General features: G+C 38.7%; 1 protein-coding gene across 3 annotated transcripts in view; it reads left to right on the plus strand.

Annotated features, from left to right (window-relative positions):
* Positions 1-19,786, plus strand: part of LOC133630166 (E3 ubiquitin-protein ligase HECW1) — a 158,230-nt gene that overhangs the window by 43,345 nt on the left and 95,099 nt on the right. For all 3 annotated transcript variants that reach the window (XR_009821201.1, XM_062021564.1, XM_062021565.1), the window contains exons 8-10: positions 5,945-6,087; positions 11,339-11,439; positions 15,241-16,109. Coding sequence is in view for 2 of the 3 variants with exons in the window: in XM_062021564.1 (XP_061877548.1) it covers positions 5,945-6,087; positions 11,339-11,439; positions 15,241-16,109 (1,113 nt within the window). In the remaining variant the exon portion in view is untranslated. The remainder of the gene's footprint in view (positions 1-5,944; positions 6,088-11,338; positions 11,440-15,240; positions 16,110-19,786) is intronic.

A 19,786-nucleotide genomic window follows, 5' to 3' on the forward strand; every position in this document is an offset into this window, starting at 1 on the left:
CAGCCTTCATGTCTTTCATTATGATTGTAAACGATAGGCAAAATTCCAAAAAAAAAGTGCAGTTCCCCTTTAAATTGAAGTTAAGTGGGTATTGATTTTTGGCCATGATATTTCATAAAGTTAATGTCAGGTTTGTTACTGGGTACTTTCTAATACACTTCTACCTTGGAGACTCTGTATGTGTCAGTAATATGTAACTATAATTATTTGATACTTGTTTATATTGACAAATGCGCTGTTTTACACTGCAATATTGTTCAATTAATGACTCGTATTACATATGTCTAGCTTGTGTGCTCAGTTAGCTGTTGTGTAGTTGCAAGCCTACAATCTACCATATTTACCTTCTGTAAATGACTTGACTAAAATACAGGAAAAGACCAACATTGTGTGCTTATTGGAGGATATTTAGATGTTAAGTGGCTGTCCAGCTTTGCACAAGTAAACATGCTGCAGGACTGCTTGTATCGGAGATTTCAGATGCAAGCTGATATAATCTAATAGTTTTTTTTTCAATATCGGCATGGACACCCCTGGTTATTTTAAACAGCTTCGTCACATCATTAGTCTTATCAATATTTAAAAGTTGTACTTTACATGTTTCTGTTCAGGTGAATATGTCCTTTTTTTTGTGTCTCTTGGTTCCATCCTTCTCTCTGCAGCCCTCGCATCCGGTCTTCCCTACTGAAGCTATATATCACAGATGTTCCGAATACACATTCACCCTCTCCCTCTAAGCCTGTCTGCATCTTGGTTCATGCAGCGGTCTCCTCCCTCTTGGTTCATACTTGTAAATTATTCACTCCTTTCCATTCTCCTCCACTAACAATGTGCAAAAAGCTGCATTACAAAATCTTCACTTCCTCAATGTGTTACTCCACCTTTTTCACAAGACGAATCGTACAAAACGGTTAGGGCCAATCAACGCTAAATTCACGCAAATTGTCATCCTACCACGTAGCTCAGAGCTTTTGGTTACTGGCCACAGCGCTAAGCCTTCTGGGTAGTGTATAAACATTTACTTCCTAGTTTACATGTATTTATATATGTATTTAACCTTTATTTATCAAGGGTACATTAATTATGAACATATTTTCATTTGCAATGCTGACCTAGCAAAGAGGCAACGTTTACATGTTAGAGAAGTTGATGTGTGATGATAATCTTTCATCTTCTCTCATTTACCAACAAAAATGAGTACTAATCACTCAAAAGTTCACAAATGCTCTAAACATGCAGGGATAAATGTGTTGAAACCTAAATACATGTTCAAGGTGGACAAAACTTTTTCTAGTGTAAAATATACACAGAGAATATCTGCAACTTGTGGATGACAGAGCAGACAGCGGACAATAAGGAAGCTTTTGGTGGTGTTCATCAATAATTATATTTAATTATTACCTTTATGAACCCTGAGTATGTGCTTTTACTGGCATGTAGTGTCTACTTTTAAGCCTGTGTGGTATAAAACATCAGTACAGTATTTGTTTTCCTGTGCTTATTGAGGTTAAGGTTACAAGGAACACTGAAAACATTGATAACATATCCATGAAATAACACTTTTTTTGTTATTGGAAAAAAAATAAGACTCAAAACATTGCAACTTTTACCCCTACTTTATGAAAAAGCTGCTGCGAATTCAGGCATTTTAGGTTGCAACAATCCCCCCCCAAAAAAAGCCTGAGAAATTCTGGAGGGTGTGATGAATACCATTCAGTGCCAATCACAAAAGTCAAGCATAAAACCCTGATCGGATCATCCTTGATAGTATGGTGGTTATTTCCTGTTGATCTAGTGAGTACAATCACAGGCTTTACCAAACACTGCTTTTGTAACATATGTTATTTTGTTGTGTGCGTCTGTATTAGTGGGGTGTGGCTCGCATGAAGAAAGCGGGATTGCAGCTTGTTTAAACGCAAAAGCCCTCGAGTCAGCCATCTATCAACGACAAACAGCAGCTTTAATTGAAATCAATACTACTTTCAGATTTGTGTTGCAGTATAAGTAAAGTGTAAGTCTTTCATTGTTGATTATGTCTCCAAACACTACTAACGCATTGGCTTGTCTATGAAGCCAATAAACATTCCCTTTCCCATTTTGGCTAAAACACACAATTTTCCATCAAATTATTTTCTTTCGACACTCATCTTGACTTCTAGTACCTGACATTGTTGTGAGTAGGGTTGTAACAATATGAAAATTTCATACCACGGTTGTTGAACATGCTCAGAAAGTACTTATACACACAACAAATCTTTTTACCAAGTTTTATTTCAAACAAATTAACAAAATAAATACACTTTCTTGGCAGAAGAAACATTACCGTATTTTTCTGACTATAAGGCGCACTTAAAATCCTTTCATTTTCTCAAAAATCGGCAGTGCGCCTTATAACCCGGTGCGCCCAAAGTACGGAATAATTCTGGTTGTGCTTACCGACCTCGAAGCAATTTTATTTGGTACATGGTGTAATGATAAGTGTGACCAGTAGATGGTAGTCACACATAAGAGATAGGTGTAGACTGCAATATGACGCCAGTAAACAACACCAAAACTTTAAATGTTCCATTGAAAATATAGAACATTACACACGGCGCTCAAAAATCTGTCAAAATGTTATAGTATGACTTTGAAGCCGCACCGCTTGATGGCTTGTCGGTCCATTACGGTTACCGTAGTCAAAGATACAAGTATTACTATGGTGTGTGTATAAGGACCGCAAAATGGCATCCATTAGCAGACATATTATCTTGCGTTTTGCTTCACAATATTATGCAAAACCAACTTTTCTTACCTTCTGTTACCTGCTGATGTGTATTTGAGATCTGTATAAGTCCTGAAAATTTGCGCACATGCGCCGCTGTAGTCGTGCCGATGCCGTAGTCGATAAGCGTCTTCTTTTTCACTATCTTTTTGTTATGGGACATTCATCCTCTGCTGTTGCCATTTTTAATGTAAAGTAGCGTAAAGTTCTAACTTACATCTCACTATGGAAGTGCCAAAACATACCGGTGTAGTGAGTTTACATAATTCACCCACGGAACTTTAGTTATTAGAGAGTTCCGGTCGGACGGTTTTTCACGGGACACATTTCCGGCCTTGTTATTGCACTAGTGAGCCACTAATGAGGAGATGCTGCTCCGTTGTTGGTTTAAGTAAAGTCTGAATGTCATTAAAACAGTTAGCTCCATCTTTTGACACTTCTTCCACTCCCGTCCTTGCACACTACACCGCTACAACAAAAATGACGGAGAGCAGACGCTGTCGAAGGTGAGCCACGTAAATAAGACCGCCCACAAAACAGCGCATCCTGAAGCGACTGCCAGAAAGTGACTTAAAGATGGTCTGTAAAACATCATCTATGCAAGATTTTGACCAAGGAACCACCATTACATGTTATGTAGACCACAAGGAAATGTTTTAAATTTAGAAAAAAATCACATTATGACCCCTTTAAGGCGCCTTATAATCTGGTGCTCCTTTTGTATGAAAAAAGACCTGAATAGACCCGCCCATCGGCAGTGGGCCTTATAATCCGCCCTAATGTCCAGAAAATACGGTATATATTGTTCTGGCTTCTTAAGAGCCATGTTATTTTTATGTGAGTGTTTACAAATTAAAGCAGAAGAAGACTACATATTTATAGACAGATCTGGCCCACCTCATCATATAATGTGGCCCGCAAAAGCCTGGACATAATGTGCATACTTCTTCTTTCTTACTAAATGTATTCATTGTTTCCATTTTGACAGAAAAAATGGTATGCAATATAATGAAATTGCATATGTTTTAAACTTTACTATTGTCTTCTCATGCAACAAATATATTATTATTAGAGGTGGGAATCTTTATGCACCTCAAGATTCGATTTAGAATTTATTCTAGATTCAACACGATTCTCGAATCAAACCGATTCTTGTATACTTTCAATAAAACCTTTTCAAAACAGGTGACAGGATCCAAAACTTCCTTTTGGTTGCTGACGTATGCCGGTTGCGCAGCAAGTAAGCAGGGAGATGGCCTAAAAACGTCTTCAATCAATCAATGTTTATTTATATAGCCCTAAATCACAAGTGTCTCAAAGGGCTGTACAAGCCACAACGACATCCTCGGTACAGAGCCCACATACGGGCAAGGAAAACTCACCCCAGTGGGACGTCAATGTGAATGACTATGAGAAACCTTGGAGAGGACCGCATGAACTCTTTTTTTTGTTTTTAAGTATTTAACATTTTTTTAATTGATTAAAAAAAGAAATTAATCGATTTTGAATCGGAATAAATAAAAATTGCAGTTTGGATGTGATTCGGGTATTTTTTTAGCACTCCTAATTATTATATGTTGTATTACTATATTCTTACTGTCACTGTTATAAGCAGCCCTCTGAAGGCAGCCGTTACTGCGATGTGGTCCTCAATGGAAACAAGGTTCGACACCCTTGGTTTAGAGCAGATCTGGGAAAATTATGGCCAATATTTTCAATCTGGCCCGCCGGACATTCCCAAATAATTTTTTGGGATCTTTAAGATGGAAACTGTAGCTGCCATTATGATGTGCATTGATGTTTTCAAATGACCGTAAGTCTTGAACTATACAAAGTATTTCAATGGTTGAAATCTGCGCTTTTGCATGATATACTAGTTACTATGGTCATCTAATTAGTTACTATGGTAATCTAAGTCACAGCAGCTCAGACGAGGCACCAAGCAGTGTGGGTGGGGAGCGTTTCCACAGAGCGTTTCCAGGGCGGCCAGCCTGAAATGCGGGTGTCAGGGACAGACACGGAAGGAGCTTTTTACAACAAAGTTCTAAAGCTTAGTGATATATCAGATGTATCAGATTGTATGTGTTTTTTTCCCCTTTCGCATTCATATACTGTGTTTGTTGCATTTTTGTCGCATTTTGCTTGATTGTAAAATTGTCGATCGAGAGGGGGTGTGACGTCCATATGTTGTAAATATTCAGTGTTTTATCGTCCATAGTTAATATTGTAAATCCCACATTCTTTATATTCATGTGCATTCTGGGTGTCTCATTCAGTAAAAAAAAATAAAATGTCATTCTGTGTTTTAAGGTGGTCTGTTATAACGGTTTTAGCTTTCAATCAGATATTATTGTGAGGTTGTGTATTAGTGTTCCTAAAAATCAGATATACCGGCCCCCAGACACATTTTTTTCTCTAAATTTGGCCCCCGGCTCAAAATAATTGCCCAGGCCTGGTTTAGAGTGTTTCACGCATATTCACTTCCTGTTATTGACACCTGTGTGTCATATTCTTCTAAATATAGATCTGTCAAACTCAGCTGGTGGACAACAATAGTTACAAAAATCTTCAGCTTTATTAAATGATAAATAAATGATAAATGGGTTATACTTGTATGCGCTTTTCTACCTTCAAGGTACTCAAAGCACTTTGACAGTATTTCCACATTCACCCATTCACACACACATTCACACACTGATGGCGGGAGCTGCCATGCAAGGCGCTAACCAGCAGCCATCAGGAGCAAGGGTGAAGTGTCTTGCCCAAGGACACAACGGACGTGACTAGGATGGTAGAAGGTGGGGATTGAACCCCAGTAACCAGCAACCCTTCGATTGCTGGCACAGCCACTCTACCAACTTTGCCACGCCGTCCGCCGTTATTATTTTGTATTTTTTAATTAATCCAAAGGCAATTAAAGGCAAGGGCCGTGAGTGTGAATAAAATGTTTTTTAAACTCATGCTTTGTATTCTGTCTTGCTATCCTTGCCCCTGTGTTCTCCAATCCTGATTGTTCTTCATGTGTATCCAGAATCGCAGACCACACTAAAACTCACTTGGAGCGCAACCACATCAGCTGAGCTAAACTAATAATGCAACGAGCAGAACAATATCAAGTATTCCTCAAATCGAATGATACATGGAGATGTAATTATCATGCACTTTTCTTTCTTTCTCCAGAGATTTAACTTCTTGTCGCTGCCCACTGATGTGCTTGAGATTGAGGTGAAAGACAAGTTTGCCAAGAGTCGGCCCATCATCAAACGTTTCCTGGGAAAATTGTCTGTTCCTGTCCAGAGGCTGCTGGAGAAACACGCCCTTGGGTAAAACTAGACAAAAAAATAAATATTGTGTTGTGTTACGGGACCATTTTTCTCATCCATGTATTTATTACTTCATGAATGACTTTACTTACACTGGAACCACTAAAGTTGAACACATTTCAAACCTACAAACTGTGCTGGCAAAGTATTCTTAAAGGTCTTACCTACACTGGCTAATGGGTTTAAGCTGATAACTTGTAAAACGTGTATTGGGAAACAGCCCATTAAAATTAATTGAAATACATTAATTCCATGCATGCCCTCCCCAAACAGCAACATTTTAATATTCAACATTTCTTATTTTACTTGTGCAAAGCTGGACAACCAGTAAACATCTAAATGTCCTCCAATAAGCACACAACGTTGTTCTTTTATTGTATTTTTAGGCTACTAGGAGCTAGCAGCTACACAACAGCTATGCACATAATTGCACACAAGCTAGATATACCTAATAAGTGTCCTTAATTGAACAATATTGCAGTCTAAAACACATTTTGCAATATAAACAAGTATCAAATCGTAGTTGCATATTACTTACACATACAAAGTCTCCAAGACATAAGCCTATTAGAAAGTATCCAGTATCAAACCTGTCTGCATCATTCAATTTACCGTTAATTTATCGAAATATTGTGGGCACTAGGTGTCGCCAAAAATAAATTACCACTCCACTTAAATTAAAAAACAGCTTAAGTAATTCCATACGGTTAATAATGGTGTTTTTCATACCTACCACTGTTCTTTGACTAATTTCACTTGATCAATATCTGTATTGGCCAATACTCAAGGCTCCAATATTGTTAATCCATTGCAAGTGAAAAAATTGTATCGCGACACCCCCAGTACCGTATTTTTCAGACTTTAAGGCACACTTAAATTCCTTTAATTTTCTCAAAAATCGACAGTGCGCCTTATAACCTGGTGTGCCCAATGTACGTATAAATTCCGGTTGTGCTTACCGACGTCAAAGCAATTTTATTTGGTACATGGTGTAATAAGTGTCAGCAGTAGATGGCAGTCACACATAAGAGATATGTGTGTACTGCAAGTTGAAGCCTGTTCAATAAATGACGCTAGCAATTACCTGTAAGCAAGCAACACCCAAACTTTGACGTTTCAGTGAGAATATAAAACATTGCAATCGGCGTTTTAGTATGACTTTGGTAAGCTACGAAGCCACACCGCTTGATGAAACGCGGAGCATTACGGCTACCGTAGTCAAGGCGTACTGTGCTTCAACATACAAGTATTACTATGGTGTGTGTATAAGGACACCAAAATGGCACCTAATAGGAGACATATTATCATATTCAGCAAAACCAACTTTTCTTACCTAATGGTACCTGCCGAAAATTTGAGCATGTCCGCGTCCTAGTAAATAAGCTCCTTCTTTTTCTATATCCTCTTGTCGTGGGGCATTCATCCTCCGCTGTTGCCATTTTTAATACAAAGTAGCATGCAGTTCTAACTTATGTCTGTCAGTAGACTCGCTATGGAAGCGGTACAACAAAGATGACAGGGAGAGGGCGATGTCAAAGTGGAGCCACGTAAATAAGACCGCTCACAAAACGGCGCATCCTGAAGAGACGGTCAGAAAGCGACTGGAAGATAACATAATCTATGCAACATTTTGACCAAAGAACTACCATTACATGTTATGTAGACTAGTGGTCCCCAACCACAGGGCCGCGGCCCGGCACCGGTCCGTGGATGGATTGTTACCGGCAGCAAAAGAAATGTAAAAAAAAAAAAATGTATTTCTTTTTATTAAATCAACATAAAAAACACAAGACACACTTACAATTAGTGCACATACCCAAAAAACCTCCCTCCCCCATTTACACTCATTCGCACAAAAGGGTTGTTTCTTTCTGTTATTAATATTCTGGTTCCTACATTATATATAAATATATATCAATACAGTCTTCAGGGATACAGTCCGTAAGCACACATGATTGTATTTTTTTACGACAAAAAAAAAAAAAAAAAAGGCCCCCCCCGTTCCATGGGACAAATTTTCAAGCGTTGACCGGTTTGCGGTTCCAAAAAGGTTGGGGGACCACTGATGTAGACCACAAGGAAGTGTTTTAAAAGTACAAAAAAAATCAATATGACCTCCCTTTAATGCGTCTTTTGTACTAAAATAGACCTGCTTATCGGTACACCCTATGGCAGACCTGGGCATTCTGCAGCCCGCGGGCCACATCCAGCTCTTTGTGCGTCCCTGTCCGGCCCGCGTGAGGCCAATCCATCCATCCATTTTCTACCGCTTGTCCCTTTTGGGGTAGCGGGGGGCGCTGGAGCCTATCTTAGCTACAATCGGGCGGAAGGCGGGGTACACCCTGGACAAGTCGCCACCTCATCGCAGGGCCAACACAGATAGACAGACAACATTCACACTCACATTCACACACTAGGGCCAATTTAGTGCTGCCAATCAACCTATCCCCAGGTGCATGTCTTTGGAGGTGGGAGGAAGCCGGAGTACCCGGAGGGAACCCACGCAGTCACGGGGAGAACATGCAATCTCCACACAGAAAGATCCCGAGGCCGGGATTGAACTCACGACTACTCAGGACCTTCGTATTGTGAGGCAGACGCACTAACCCCTCTGCCACCGTGCTGCCAATAAATTACAAAATAAATTTAAAAAAGTATCTATGTCGAGTGTGCAATACAACGGTGCTGCTTTTGTATTGAAAAGCGTTATTTGTATTACTTCCGTGACATATGCTCGTGTGTGATTGTGAGTGAATGTGAACAGCTGCAATCACAAATTACAAAAATAAAGTTGAAAAAACATCTGTCGTGCGTGCAATACAACTGCGCTGCTTTTATTTTGAAAAGTGTTATTTATGGGCGTATGTCCGTGTGTAACCTGTGAGTGAAGGTGCACAGCGACAAGTGATGCACGGTTTACATCCGAGACGCTAAAAAGAGAAAAGTTGATGACGAATGGCGGGTTTTCAACAAGACATGGACTGCCAAGCAACGTTCCCTCTAAGGTGCGTGCCGGCGCAATTGCGCACTGCTCAAGCGTCCTCTGCGCACAGCAAATATATGCCGCGCACCAAATCAAATCCCATCTGAATTCTAAACAAAATAAACACATTTATTCTGTGTAATTTTGCAATGCAACTTTGAGTGACAGTGACAACAAACGGCCCTAACGGTGTTCGTCAACACCGTTTAATTGAACTCCTTTCAATTATTGTAACGTCTATCGAGATGCTTCGAGGACAGGAATTATATGGATCACTTTATTGAGCAAAACTGTTTATATTCGGCCATAACCACACCAAAACACGAGTAAAAAACGTATATCTCGAAAAACTAGTCATTTTCTCCCGTACAAACCAGGCCAAAACCAACTTGTCATCTGTCACCAACACGCATACCACTAAACCACTGGTGCGTTTATGGCCACACAAAAAGTCAGACAACTCAAACACCACACAAAGTTACACTATGACTCCTCAGTCATACGTGTGTTTATTCTACTGTCATTTATTATTAATGTTAATTTATTGATATTAATCATGGAATGCTGTTACTAGAGAAAGTTACAGGAATGCACACTTCATCCTATGCTTACATTTCATTGTGCAACATGAGGATGTTTAAGGGCAACTAAATGTGATCTCTGAAAGGGGTACAAATGATTTCCAAAGCAGGACCCCCACCCAGACATATTGTACAATACTAATCCATAGTTTATGAAAACCAAGATTTCTTTTATTTTCATTACAAATGGGCCAAATCACTAATATTACAAAATAATCTCATGAAAATGACTCCTGTCATTTGAGTGTTATAATAAAAGATTGGTTTGAGACAGGTGTGCTGCTGGTATTTCCATGTGTTATGTTGCTCACATGTGCTCCACTGAATGCTCAGGGAGTTTTTGTGTTTGCTCACACACATGAACAATTAGAGGGAACATTGCTGCCAAGTATTTCTTTACAGAAATTAAAGGTAAAGCCGTGTGCTTAATTTGTGGTACACATGTTGTTGTGTTTAAAGAATATCATTTGAATCGCCACTACAAAAAATACCGGAATCTGTCTGATGAAGCACGCGCAACGGAGGCTGATGCATTGATGGTAAAACTGCAAACCCAACAAGGACTTTTTGCCAAATTTCACACCCCCAGATATGCAGCTGTCAGGACAAGTTTCGTCATTTCTCACAAAATCGCCAGAAAAAGTAAGGCGTTTTCTGACGGAGAGTTTATTAAGGAGTGCTTATTGGCTGATATGGCCGGAGACTTTGACAGTTTTTCGCTGGCTTTGGATGAGAGCTGCGATGTACGTGACACCGCCCAGCTGCTCATCTTCTTACGTGGGATAACTGCAGACTTTCAAATCACGGAGTAGCTGGCAGCCATGCAGTCAATTAAAGAGACAACCACAGGTAATGACTTGTTCACATAAGTAAATGCGTGTTTGGACATGTTAGGACTGAAATGGGACAAGCTGGCAGGTGTGACAATCCAATCCAATCCACTTTATTTATATAGCACATTTAAACAACAAAATGTTTCCAAAGTGCTGCACAACAATATTAAAAACAATATTCAAATATTATCCTTAGCTCCACCAATGACTGAATAAAAACAAAAAATAATTACATATAAAACCAATATAAAAACCAATATAAAATAAATATGATTAAAAACTATTTTTAACAACAGACGGTTGTCCAAATCTGACGGGGAAAAATGTTGGATAATGCAGGATAAAGTGACAGAAATTAACCCTGTGCAGAAATGGACATTTTTGCATTGTATTATACATCAGGAAGTGTTGTGTAAGACAGTGTTAAAAATAAAACCATCAAAAGCAATCTGCTTTTGTATAAAGTTAAGTTAGATTAAATTAAATTATTATTATTATTATTAATTATTATTATTATTATTATTTATCTTACGGTATATCAAAAATAATATTGAGCAAAATTTAATTGAAATATTGTCGGTGTGGCCCTCCAGCAGTGCTCGGGTTGCTTATGCGGCCCCCGGTAAAAATTAATTGCCCACCCCTGCCCTATGGTCTGAAAAGGGCGGTAATTTATACACTTTTATTGAAAATGTTTTTTCTAAGGAACAGTTGTTTCGAGCCTTTGACAATGATGAGAATTTGAATGTTGAATGTTTAACCACGGATATACGATGTAGGCGGTTTTAAATGGTGTAACTTCAATGTAGCATGTTCTGATTATTTCACACTTTTTTCTTCTTTTTGGTTGACAGGGACCGGATAATAAGTTACTCACTGGGTCGCAGGCTTCCAACAGATCATGTGTGTGGTCACTTACAATTCTGCTTTGAGCTCACCTCCTCAATGCACCCAGGTACTTAAAGATGCTCTGTCCAGTCCTAAACTCGTTTAATGAACCTGTAAGAACCTATGGTGCATAATAATTGGTACATTTCATTTTTTCGAATTAATTAAATGCATGTTCTAAAAGTCACATCAAAGAACATTTGTGGTCCTAAACCAGCGTTTCTCAAAGTGTGGGGCGCACCCCACTGGTGGGGAATAGAGACATGACAGGTGGGGCGCGAGAAACGGGAGGAAATTTCACTTTAATTTTTTTTTTTTTAAATTATATTCTTACATTTTTTTTTTTTACTATGCTTTCATTTTCTATACACACTGTAAATCACTTTGTGATTCTGTCTGTGAAATCCGCTATATAAATAAATGTAAATTACTTATTTTTCCTGTAGGCTTTAAATTTCTAGGTAGGAGCACAAGTTTGACAGACATAGCAACAGTAACTAATGGGGGCGGGGCTAAGCGGAAGCTTTGTGAATGGCGAGTCACTGTGCGAGGATTTGCTGTTTTGCAAATACATAAAAAATAGAGCCACTGCTGATGAGCTGTTCAAGATAATGGACAGTTTCCTCAAAGAACACAACCTTAAATGGGAAAACTGTGTGGGCTTTTGCTCTGATGGCGCACAGACCATGGCAAAGTCAAGAAACGGGCTGCAGGCTCTAATAAAGAGGGTTGCGCCAAATGCGCATTGGACACACTGTCATTCACCGGGAAGCACTCGCGTCAAGGCAGCTCAGCCCCGAACTCAATGAGGTTTTAACAGTGGCAGTGTCAAGCCTGCAACCACGATTTGAAAAGCTGTGCAGTGCAAAACAGGCTCATTGCAGCCACTAATGCTGGAGTACTGTAAAACTCATGTTCACTTGCCCTGTCTTGCCAAATGCATTAGCTCCTCCTTTTTTTTTTGCAAAGATTGCAAAGTGGCACTTTTATTTTTATTTATTATTGAACTTGATGCAAGTTATTTGATTTATTATTGAACTTGATGCAAGTTATAACACTTTTATTTGATTTATTATTGAACTTGATTCAAGTTATAACACTTTTTTTGATGTATTATTGAACTTGATGCAAGTTATAACACTTTTTTTGATTTATTATTGAACTTGATGCAAGTTATAACACTTTTGTTTGATTTATTATTGAACTTGATGCAAGTTATTTTATTTGATATTGAACTTGATGCAAGTTATACCACAGCTGCACAGTTATTTTATTGATTATTGAACTTGATGTTATTTTATGTTATTGAGTTTGAATGTATACAACTTGATGTTACTTGATGTTCAATACATTTGAAAATTTGAAGCTTGGCATTAGCGTTCTGTTGGGGCGATGGGGGCAGGTGGGGCTTGAAAACTCCCCCTTGTCCAAAGTGGGGAATGACAAAAAAAGTTTGAGAACCACTGTCCTAAACAAATTAGTTTAGTTTTTAAATTAGGAATACATTTGGCACAAACACCCAATTAAACATGTATGTAACGTTACACATTTTTGATGTTTATTTGTAGTATTTTAGAATATCTTCATCAGATGTGTTCCACTCAGTCTTTGGCGTATCCCTCATCATGTTTGAGTAGATCACACATCCAGGTCGTGGTCATCAGCAAACTTTCAATGGTGGAAACTTGACTTTTACCTTTCATCTTCCATTACGAACGTTAAATGTGGAGTTTCTCTATTTCCGTTTCTGGTGGGTGTGTCCCCTGACGGTGGTCTACTGGGGTTTTTGTTGTTGTTGCTTTTGTGTCCATTCCAATTAGGGGTGTCCCCCACATTTTCACTTACGATACTGCAGGCCAGACTATTGGGCGATACTGACATTGATATCAGTACCAATATCAGCATAAATAAAACATACTTTTTTACTTAATTTGTAGTGTGGAATTTTTGTAAAAACCGATCAAGGGATATGTTGTTGTGGTCATGTGGGCTCTGCATGCTGGATCCTAGTGCTTGATGGGTGTCCGGAATGGACTGTATACTATTTAGTTGTCTTATCTTCTTATTTCATCTGCAAGTATGCATTCATTTCAGTTTGTTCAAAGTGTGTTGTCATAATTAGGAAGTAGTAATCTTTTCCGTTCAGGTGAATGTGCCAGTCTTGTATTTTGTTGAGTTCTACAATGTGTTTATACTGTAAGTATTGTACAAACCCCATTTCCATATGAGTTGGGAAATTGTGTTGGATGTAAATATAAACGGAATACAATGATTTGCAAATCCTTTTCAACCCATATTCAATTGAATGCACTACAAAGACAAGATATTTGATGTTCAAACTCATAAACTTTATTTTTCTTTTTGCAAATAATAATAAACTTAGAATTTCATGGCTGCAACACATGCCAAAGTAGTTGGGAAAGGGCATGTTCACCACTGTGTTACATGGCCTTTCCTTTTAACAACACTCAGTAAACGTTTGGGAACTGAGGAGACACATTTTTTAAGCTTCTCAGGTGGAATTCTTTCCCATTCTTGCTTGATGTACAGCTTAAGTTGTTCAACAGTCCGGGGTCTCCGTTGTGGTATTTTAGGCTTCATAATGCGAATGGGAGACAGGTCTGGACTACAGGCAGGCCAGTGTAGTACCCGCACTCTTTTACTATGAAGCCACGTTGATGTAACATGTGGCTTGGCATTGTCTTGCTGAAATAAGCAGGGGCGTCCATGGTAACGTTGCTTGGATGGCAACATATGTTGCTCCAAAACCTGTATGTACCTTTCAGCATTAATGGCGCCTTCACAGATGTGTAAGTTACCCATTTCTTGGGCACTAATACACCCCCATACCATCACAGATGCTGGCTTTTCAACTTTGCGCCTATAACAATCCGGATGGTTCTTTTCCTCTTTGGTCCGGAGGACACGACGTCCACAGTTTCCTAAAACAATTTGAAATGTGGACTCGTCAGACCCCAGAACACTTTTCCACTTTGTATCAGTCCATCTTAGATGAGCTCAGGCCCAGCGAAGCCGACGGCGTTTCTGGGTGTTGTTGATAAACGGTTTTCGCCTTGCATAGTAGAGTTTTAACTTGCACTTACAGATGTAGCGACCAACTGTAGTTACTGACAGTGGGTTTCTGAAGTGTTCCTGAGCCCATGTGGTGATATCCTTTACACACTGATGTCGCTTGTTGATGCAGTACAGCCTGAGGGATCGAAGGTCACGGGCTTAGCTGCTTACGTGCAGTGATTTCTCCAGATTCTCTGAACCCTTTGATGATATTACGGACCGTAGATGGTGAAATCCCTAAATTTCTTGCAATAGCTGGTTGAGAAAGGTTTTTCTTAAACTGTTCAACAATTTGCTCACGCATTTGTTGACAAAGTGGTGACCCTCGCCCCATCCTTGTTTGTGAATGACTGAGCATTTCATGGAATCTGCTTTTATACCCAATCATGGCACCCACCTGTTCCCAATTTGCCTGTTCACCTGTGGGATGTTCCAAATAAGTGTTTGATGAGCATTCCTCAACTTTATCAGTATTTATTGCCGCCTTTCCCATCTTCTTTGTCACGTGTTGCTGGCATCAAATTCTAAAGTTAATGATTATTTGCAAAAAAAAAAAATGTTTATCAGTTTGAACATCAAATATGTTGTCTTTGTAGCATATTCAACTGAATATGGGTTGAAAATGATTTGCAGATCATTGTATTCTGTTTGTATTTACATCTAACACAATTTCCCAACTCATATGGAAACGGGGTTTGTACTTATTACACTTAGTACAACTTTCTGAAACAGCTTACGGGAAGTCTGCCACAAAAAAAAAAATCTTCTATTTAGATATGTTTTCTGTTCTCAGATGACGAAGAAGTCTCACTCGTCATAGAATCAGCTTGCTCCGAAAGAGGAATCAACGCAGATTCCAACAATGCTGCAAATGCGCCTGAAGATGACACTTTAAGTGTTGGACATGATATGCCTGACCTCCCTTTTGATGCCCCTCCTGACCCTGAGACCCCGATGCTGCCAGCCTCCCAAGCTGAGGAAGCCCAACACACTGTGACGGTAGAGCTTGAGGCAGCGCCAGACGTGGAACAAGACGCTGTGGACGAGGAGAGCACAGTGAGAGAGGAGGAGTCTCAGGTACAGAGCGAGGACTTGCAAGAAGAGAACACCATAATGGAGGTACAAGAGGGAGAGTCAGAGGATGTCCAGAGAGAAGGAAATAGTCCACAAGCTGAGGAAGATGACAAGAAGGTCCAAGCAGAGGTTCCAACTAACAATATTTTAGCAGTAACTGCAGAGGACGACGACACGTCCCAGGAGGTAATAGCGGGAAGAACGGAGGTATCGCCAAGAACAAGAGAGGGCGGTGAAAGTAGCAACAGCCCTTGTTCCTGCGTCTTTTCAAACTGCAACTCCCATGGCGTCCCGCGCCGCAAAACCCGCCCTTGCTCCTTGCCGGTGTCCGAGCTGGAAAATGTGATCGCCTCGGCGTGCGGCGAGCCGGAAACACCGCGATCACACTACATCCGCATTCACCACCTCCTCCACAGTCTGCCCTCCGCACAACATCGAGCGCCCAGCCAGGAGGAGGAGGAGGCGGAAGAAGGGGACAACACAAGTTCGACTCTGGACAACATCTCCATGTCACCGACACTCAAAAGCTGCAAACACAGAAAAGAGGAAGACCAGGAAGAGGATGAGATCACCCAGTCTCCCGTTCAGGTAGGACTGTCAATAAAAACTAGGGATGTAACATTAACATTTTATATCGCAGTTATTGGGACCTAAATGATCACAGTTATCATTATTGTATTGTTAAAAGTGCTCAAAAATTACTTATACACACGCTAAACAATAAAATAATTAAATTGGCACACATACTTTCTTGGGAGAAGAAAAACTGAACGTCAACCTAACTCGGGGTATAAATAAATAGTACAATAAATAACAAGTAGGTTAAACACAGAACTTCTGCTACGGCAGGTCTTCGCAAATAGCAGGGCGGGTGCGGTGCGATGCCAGGTAAGGCGCGTGTGACCACAGGAAATATGCTTTATCAGAATCATGCTTTGAAAAGCTGTGCTCATTGTAGCTAGGGATGTCCAATAATGGCTTTTTGCCGATATCCGATATTCCGAAATTGTCCAATTCTTTAATTACAGATACCAATATCAACCGATACTGATATATACAGTCATGGAATTAAGACGTTATTATGCCTAATTTGGACAACCAGGTATGGTGAAGATAAGGTCGTTTTTTTAAAATTTAATAAAATAAAATAAGATAAATAAATTAAAAACATTTTCTTGAATAAAAAAGAAAGTAAAACAATATAAAAACAGTTACATAGAAACTAGTAATTAATGAAAATGAGTAAAATTAACTGTTAAAGGTTAGTACTATTAGTGGACCAGCAGCACGCACAATCATGTGTGCTTACGGACTGTATCCCTTGCAGACTGTATTGATATATATTGATATATAATGTAGGAACCAGAATATTAATATCAAAAAGAAACAACCCTTTTGTGTGAATGAGTGTGAATGGGGGAGGGAGGTTTTTTTGGGGTTGGTGCACTAATTGTAAGTGTATCTTGTGTTTTTTATGTTGATTTAATAAAAAAAATAAAAAACAATACCGATAATAAAAAAAAAACGATACCGATAATGTCTGATATAAAATTTTAAAGCATTTATCGGCCGATATTATCGGACATCTCTAATTGTAGCCATTAACATCGTTTTGATGAAAAAAAATCGGCGCAAAGTTTTATTCATTTTTGTTTTGTAGGTTAAAGTATTGTGTATATATTGTGCTCCTGAGTTAATGTTGCTAATCACTTTGAATGTATTTATGTTTTTTAAGTTTATTTAGAATTTTCAGTATCAAATGGTCCAAAAATTGTTATAGTTTAAAAAGGATTACTTTTTTTTTTACATATCAGGTAAATTGATGCACTTACAGACTAAAAAAAACAATGTTAATATAGTCTTTGTTTTAAATGTATATGTCTCTTTTTTTGTTTTCTTTAATGTTAAGGATACTGTGTTATGCAGAGGTGTACTTTTAACAATTTCATAGACAAATGATACTACACGGCAGAGAGTAGAGGGCAGGGGGCGCTAAAGGTGTTCTTCTTCCGGGGGCGGGGGGGTTACAGAAAATAATTAAAAAGTGCTATGGAAGGTTAATAAACAGCAACTAAGGTTGACGACAAACACGTACCGTATTTTTCGGACTACAGAGTGCACCAGTTTATAAGCTGCACCCACTAAATTTAATTATTTTTTATTTTTTCCATACATTAGACGCCCTGGGCTAAAAGCCGCAGATACATACGTTGTGAAATGATTTATTGATGGCTGATCAAACAAAACAGAAGTCATCCTCATGGACCCACTAGCTGCGGAAGCTAGCTCTCCAATCAGCTAAACAGACTCCTCTGTGACGTATGGGTACATTTCCTGAAGAATTTGTGAAACTGAAACAATACAAAAAGAATGCCTTTGTATGTAATTAATACAAACACAGACATTAGTAAACGTGGTGGTTTATAAGCTAATGCTATCAATGCTAGCTTGATTACATTACGATAACACGTACCAATATGCATGAAAACACTCCTACAGACATCACACATGGGACGGTTCAGTAAGTAGGAATTGTTTTAGTTGTAGCGTAAAACTTACAAACGTTACTTCGAGTGATTTTACTTCCAGCTTGAGGCATTAAAACAGGAAGTACATTTTCAACACCTGCAGTGAGCAAACTCGTCCAAAAGATGGCGCCATGGCATAAACAGTAACACACCTATTGTGGGTACCGTATTTTTCGGACTATAAGTCGCAGTTTTTTTCATAGTTTGGCCGGGCGTGCAACTTATACTCAGGAGCGACTTATGTGTGAAATTATTAATACATTACCATAAAATATCAAATAATATTATTTAGCTCATTCACGTAAGAGACTAGACGTATAAGATGTCATGGGATTTAGCGATTAGGAGTGACAAATTGTTTGGTAAACTTATAGCATGTTCTATATGTTATAGTTATTTGAATGACTCTTACCATAATATGTTACGTTAACATACCAGGCACGTTCTCAGTTGGTTATTTATGCGTCATATAGCGTACACTTATTCAGCCTGTTGTTCACTATTCTTTATTTATTTTAAATTGCCTTTCAAATGTCTATTCTTGGTGTTGGGTTTTATCAAATAAATTTCCCCCAAAAATGCGACTTATACTCCAGTGCAACTTATATATGTTTTTTTCCTTCTTTATTATGCATTTTCGGCCAGTGTGACTTATACTCCGGAGCGACTTATACTCCGAAAAATACGGTATATGCTTGAGTTTAATGAAAACTATGGTTCACAAAACATCGTACAGAAATATGGCTGTAAGCGAAGAAAAATCCATAATTTAGCAGCACAATTTCATAAACCGCAGGGTTCAAAGCGCAGGTAAAAAGTAGTGGCTTATAGTCTGGTATTTACAGTGGGACCATTCCTGTCATTCACAATAGGGCTGCAACTATCGATTATTTTGATAGTCGATTAGTCAGCGATTATCTTAATGATTAGTCGACTAATCAGATGATAAAGCGTACACACTTAATGGCTGTAATTTTTCCATCGACTTCTAAATGCAGCTTAAGTTATTTTAGGCATGTGCTTACGAACAACAAGGATGACTAATTAATACATATTTATTTATACTGTAACTCATTCAACTGTTACAAAAGTTAAAATGACTAATAAAATGTTGTCCATTAAAAAAAAAAAAGGAAAGGTAAAGTGCTAAAAAAAAAAAAATTAACCTTGTTTTTGTATTTAAAAAACGGTTAAAATAGCAGCAATGAAAACAAACAACAAAACACAAAATATAACTTCCTCAAAAAGAAATTAGGCATTTTGTGATGTTTAAAAAGCTGCACACTGGTATATTGACTATTGATTAACTATTGGCAATGGTAGCACCCTAATAGACTCAATGTGTAAAATTGTATCTTTGATTACCGGTAATTTTTAAAATGTTGGTTATTTAATAGATATGTTTAATCTTATGATACCTCCGTATGTACTGTATGTGTGTCTGTGGACGCAGGCGGTTCGCGTTAACGTGCCTTTTTTTACGCCATTGCAAATTGACGCTGCTTTAAAACCTACTTGATTTGATGTCGACAAAGTTTAGCTGGCTGATTTGGGCTAAAATGATAAAATGATAGTTATTTTTCACACGACTTCGTCTCACAATTGTTAGATAGCAAGGTAGAAGCTAACAATCTTACCGAAGTTGAGACCGCATCCTTCCTCCAAGTGTCCGACATCATGTCTCTGCTTTAAATGCTGGCGTATCACAGATGTACTGCCGTAAAAACAAGGACCGAT

Source organism: Entelurus aequoreus, linkage group LG15 (genome assembly GCF_033978785.1).
Source record: "Entelurus aequoreus isolate RoL-2023_Sb linkage group LG15, RoL_Eaeq_v1.1, whole genome shotgun sequence".
Taxonomy (NCBI): domain Eukaryota; kingdom Metazoa; phylum Chordata; class Actinopteri; order Syngnathiformes; family Syngnathidae; genus Entelurus; species Entelurus aequoreus.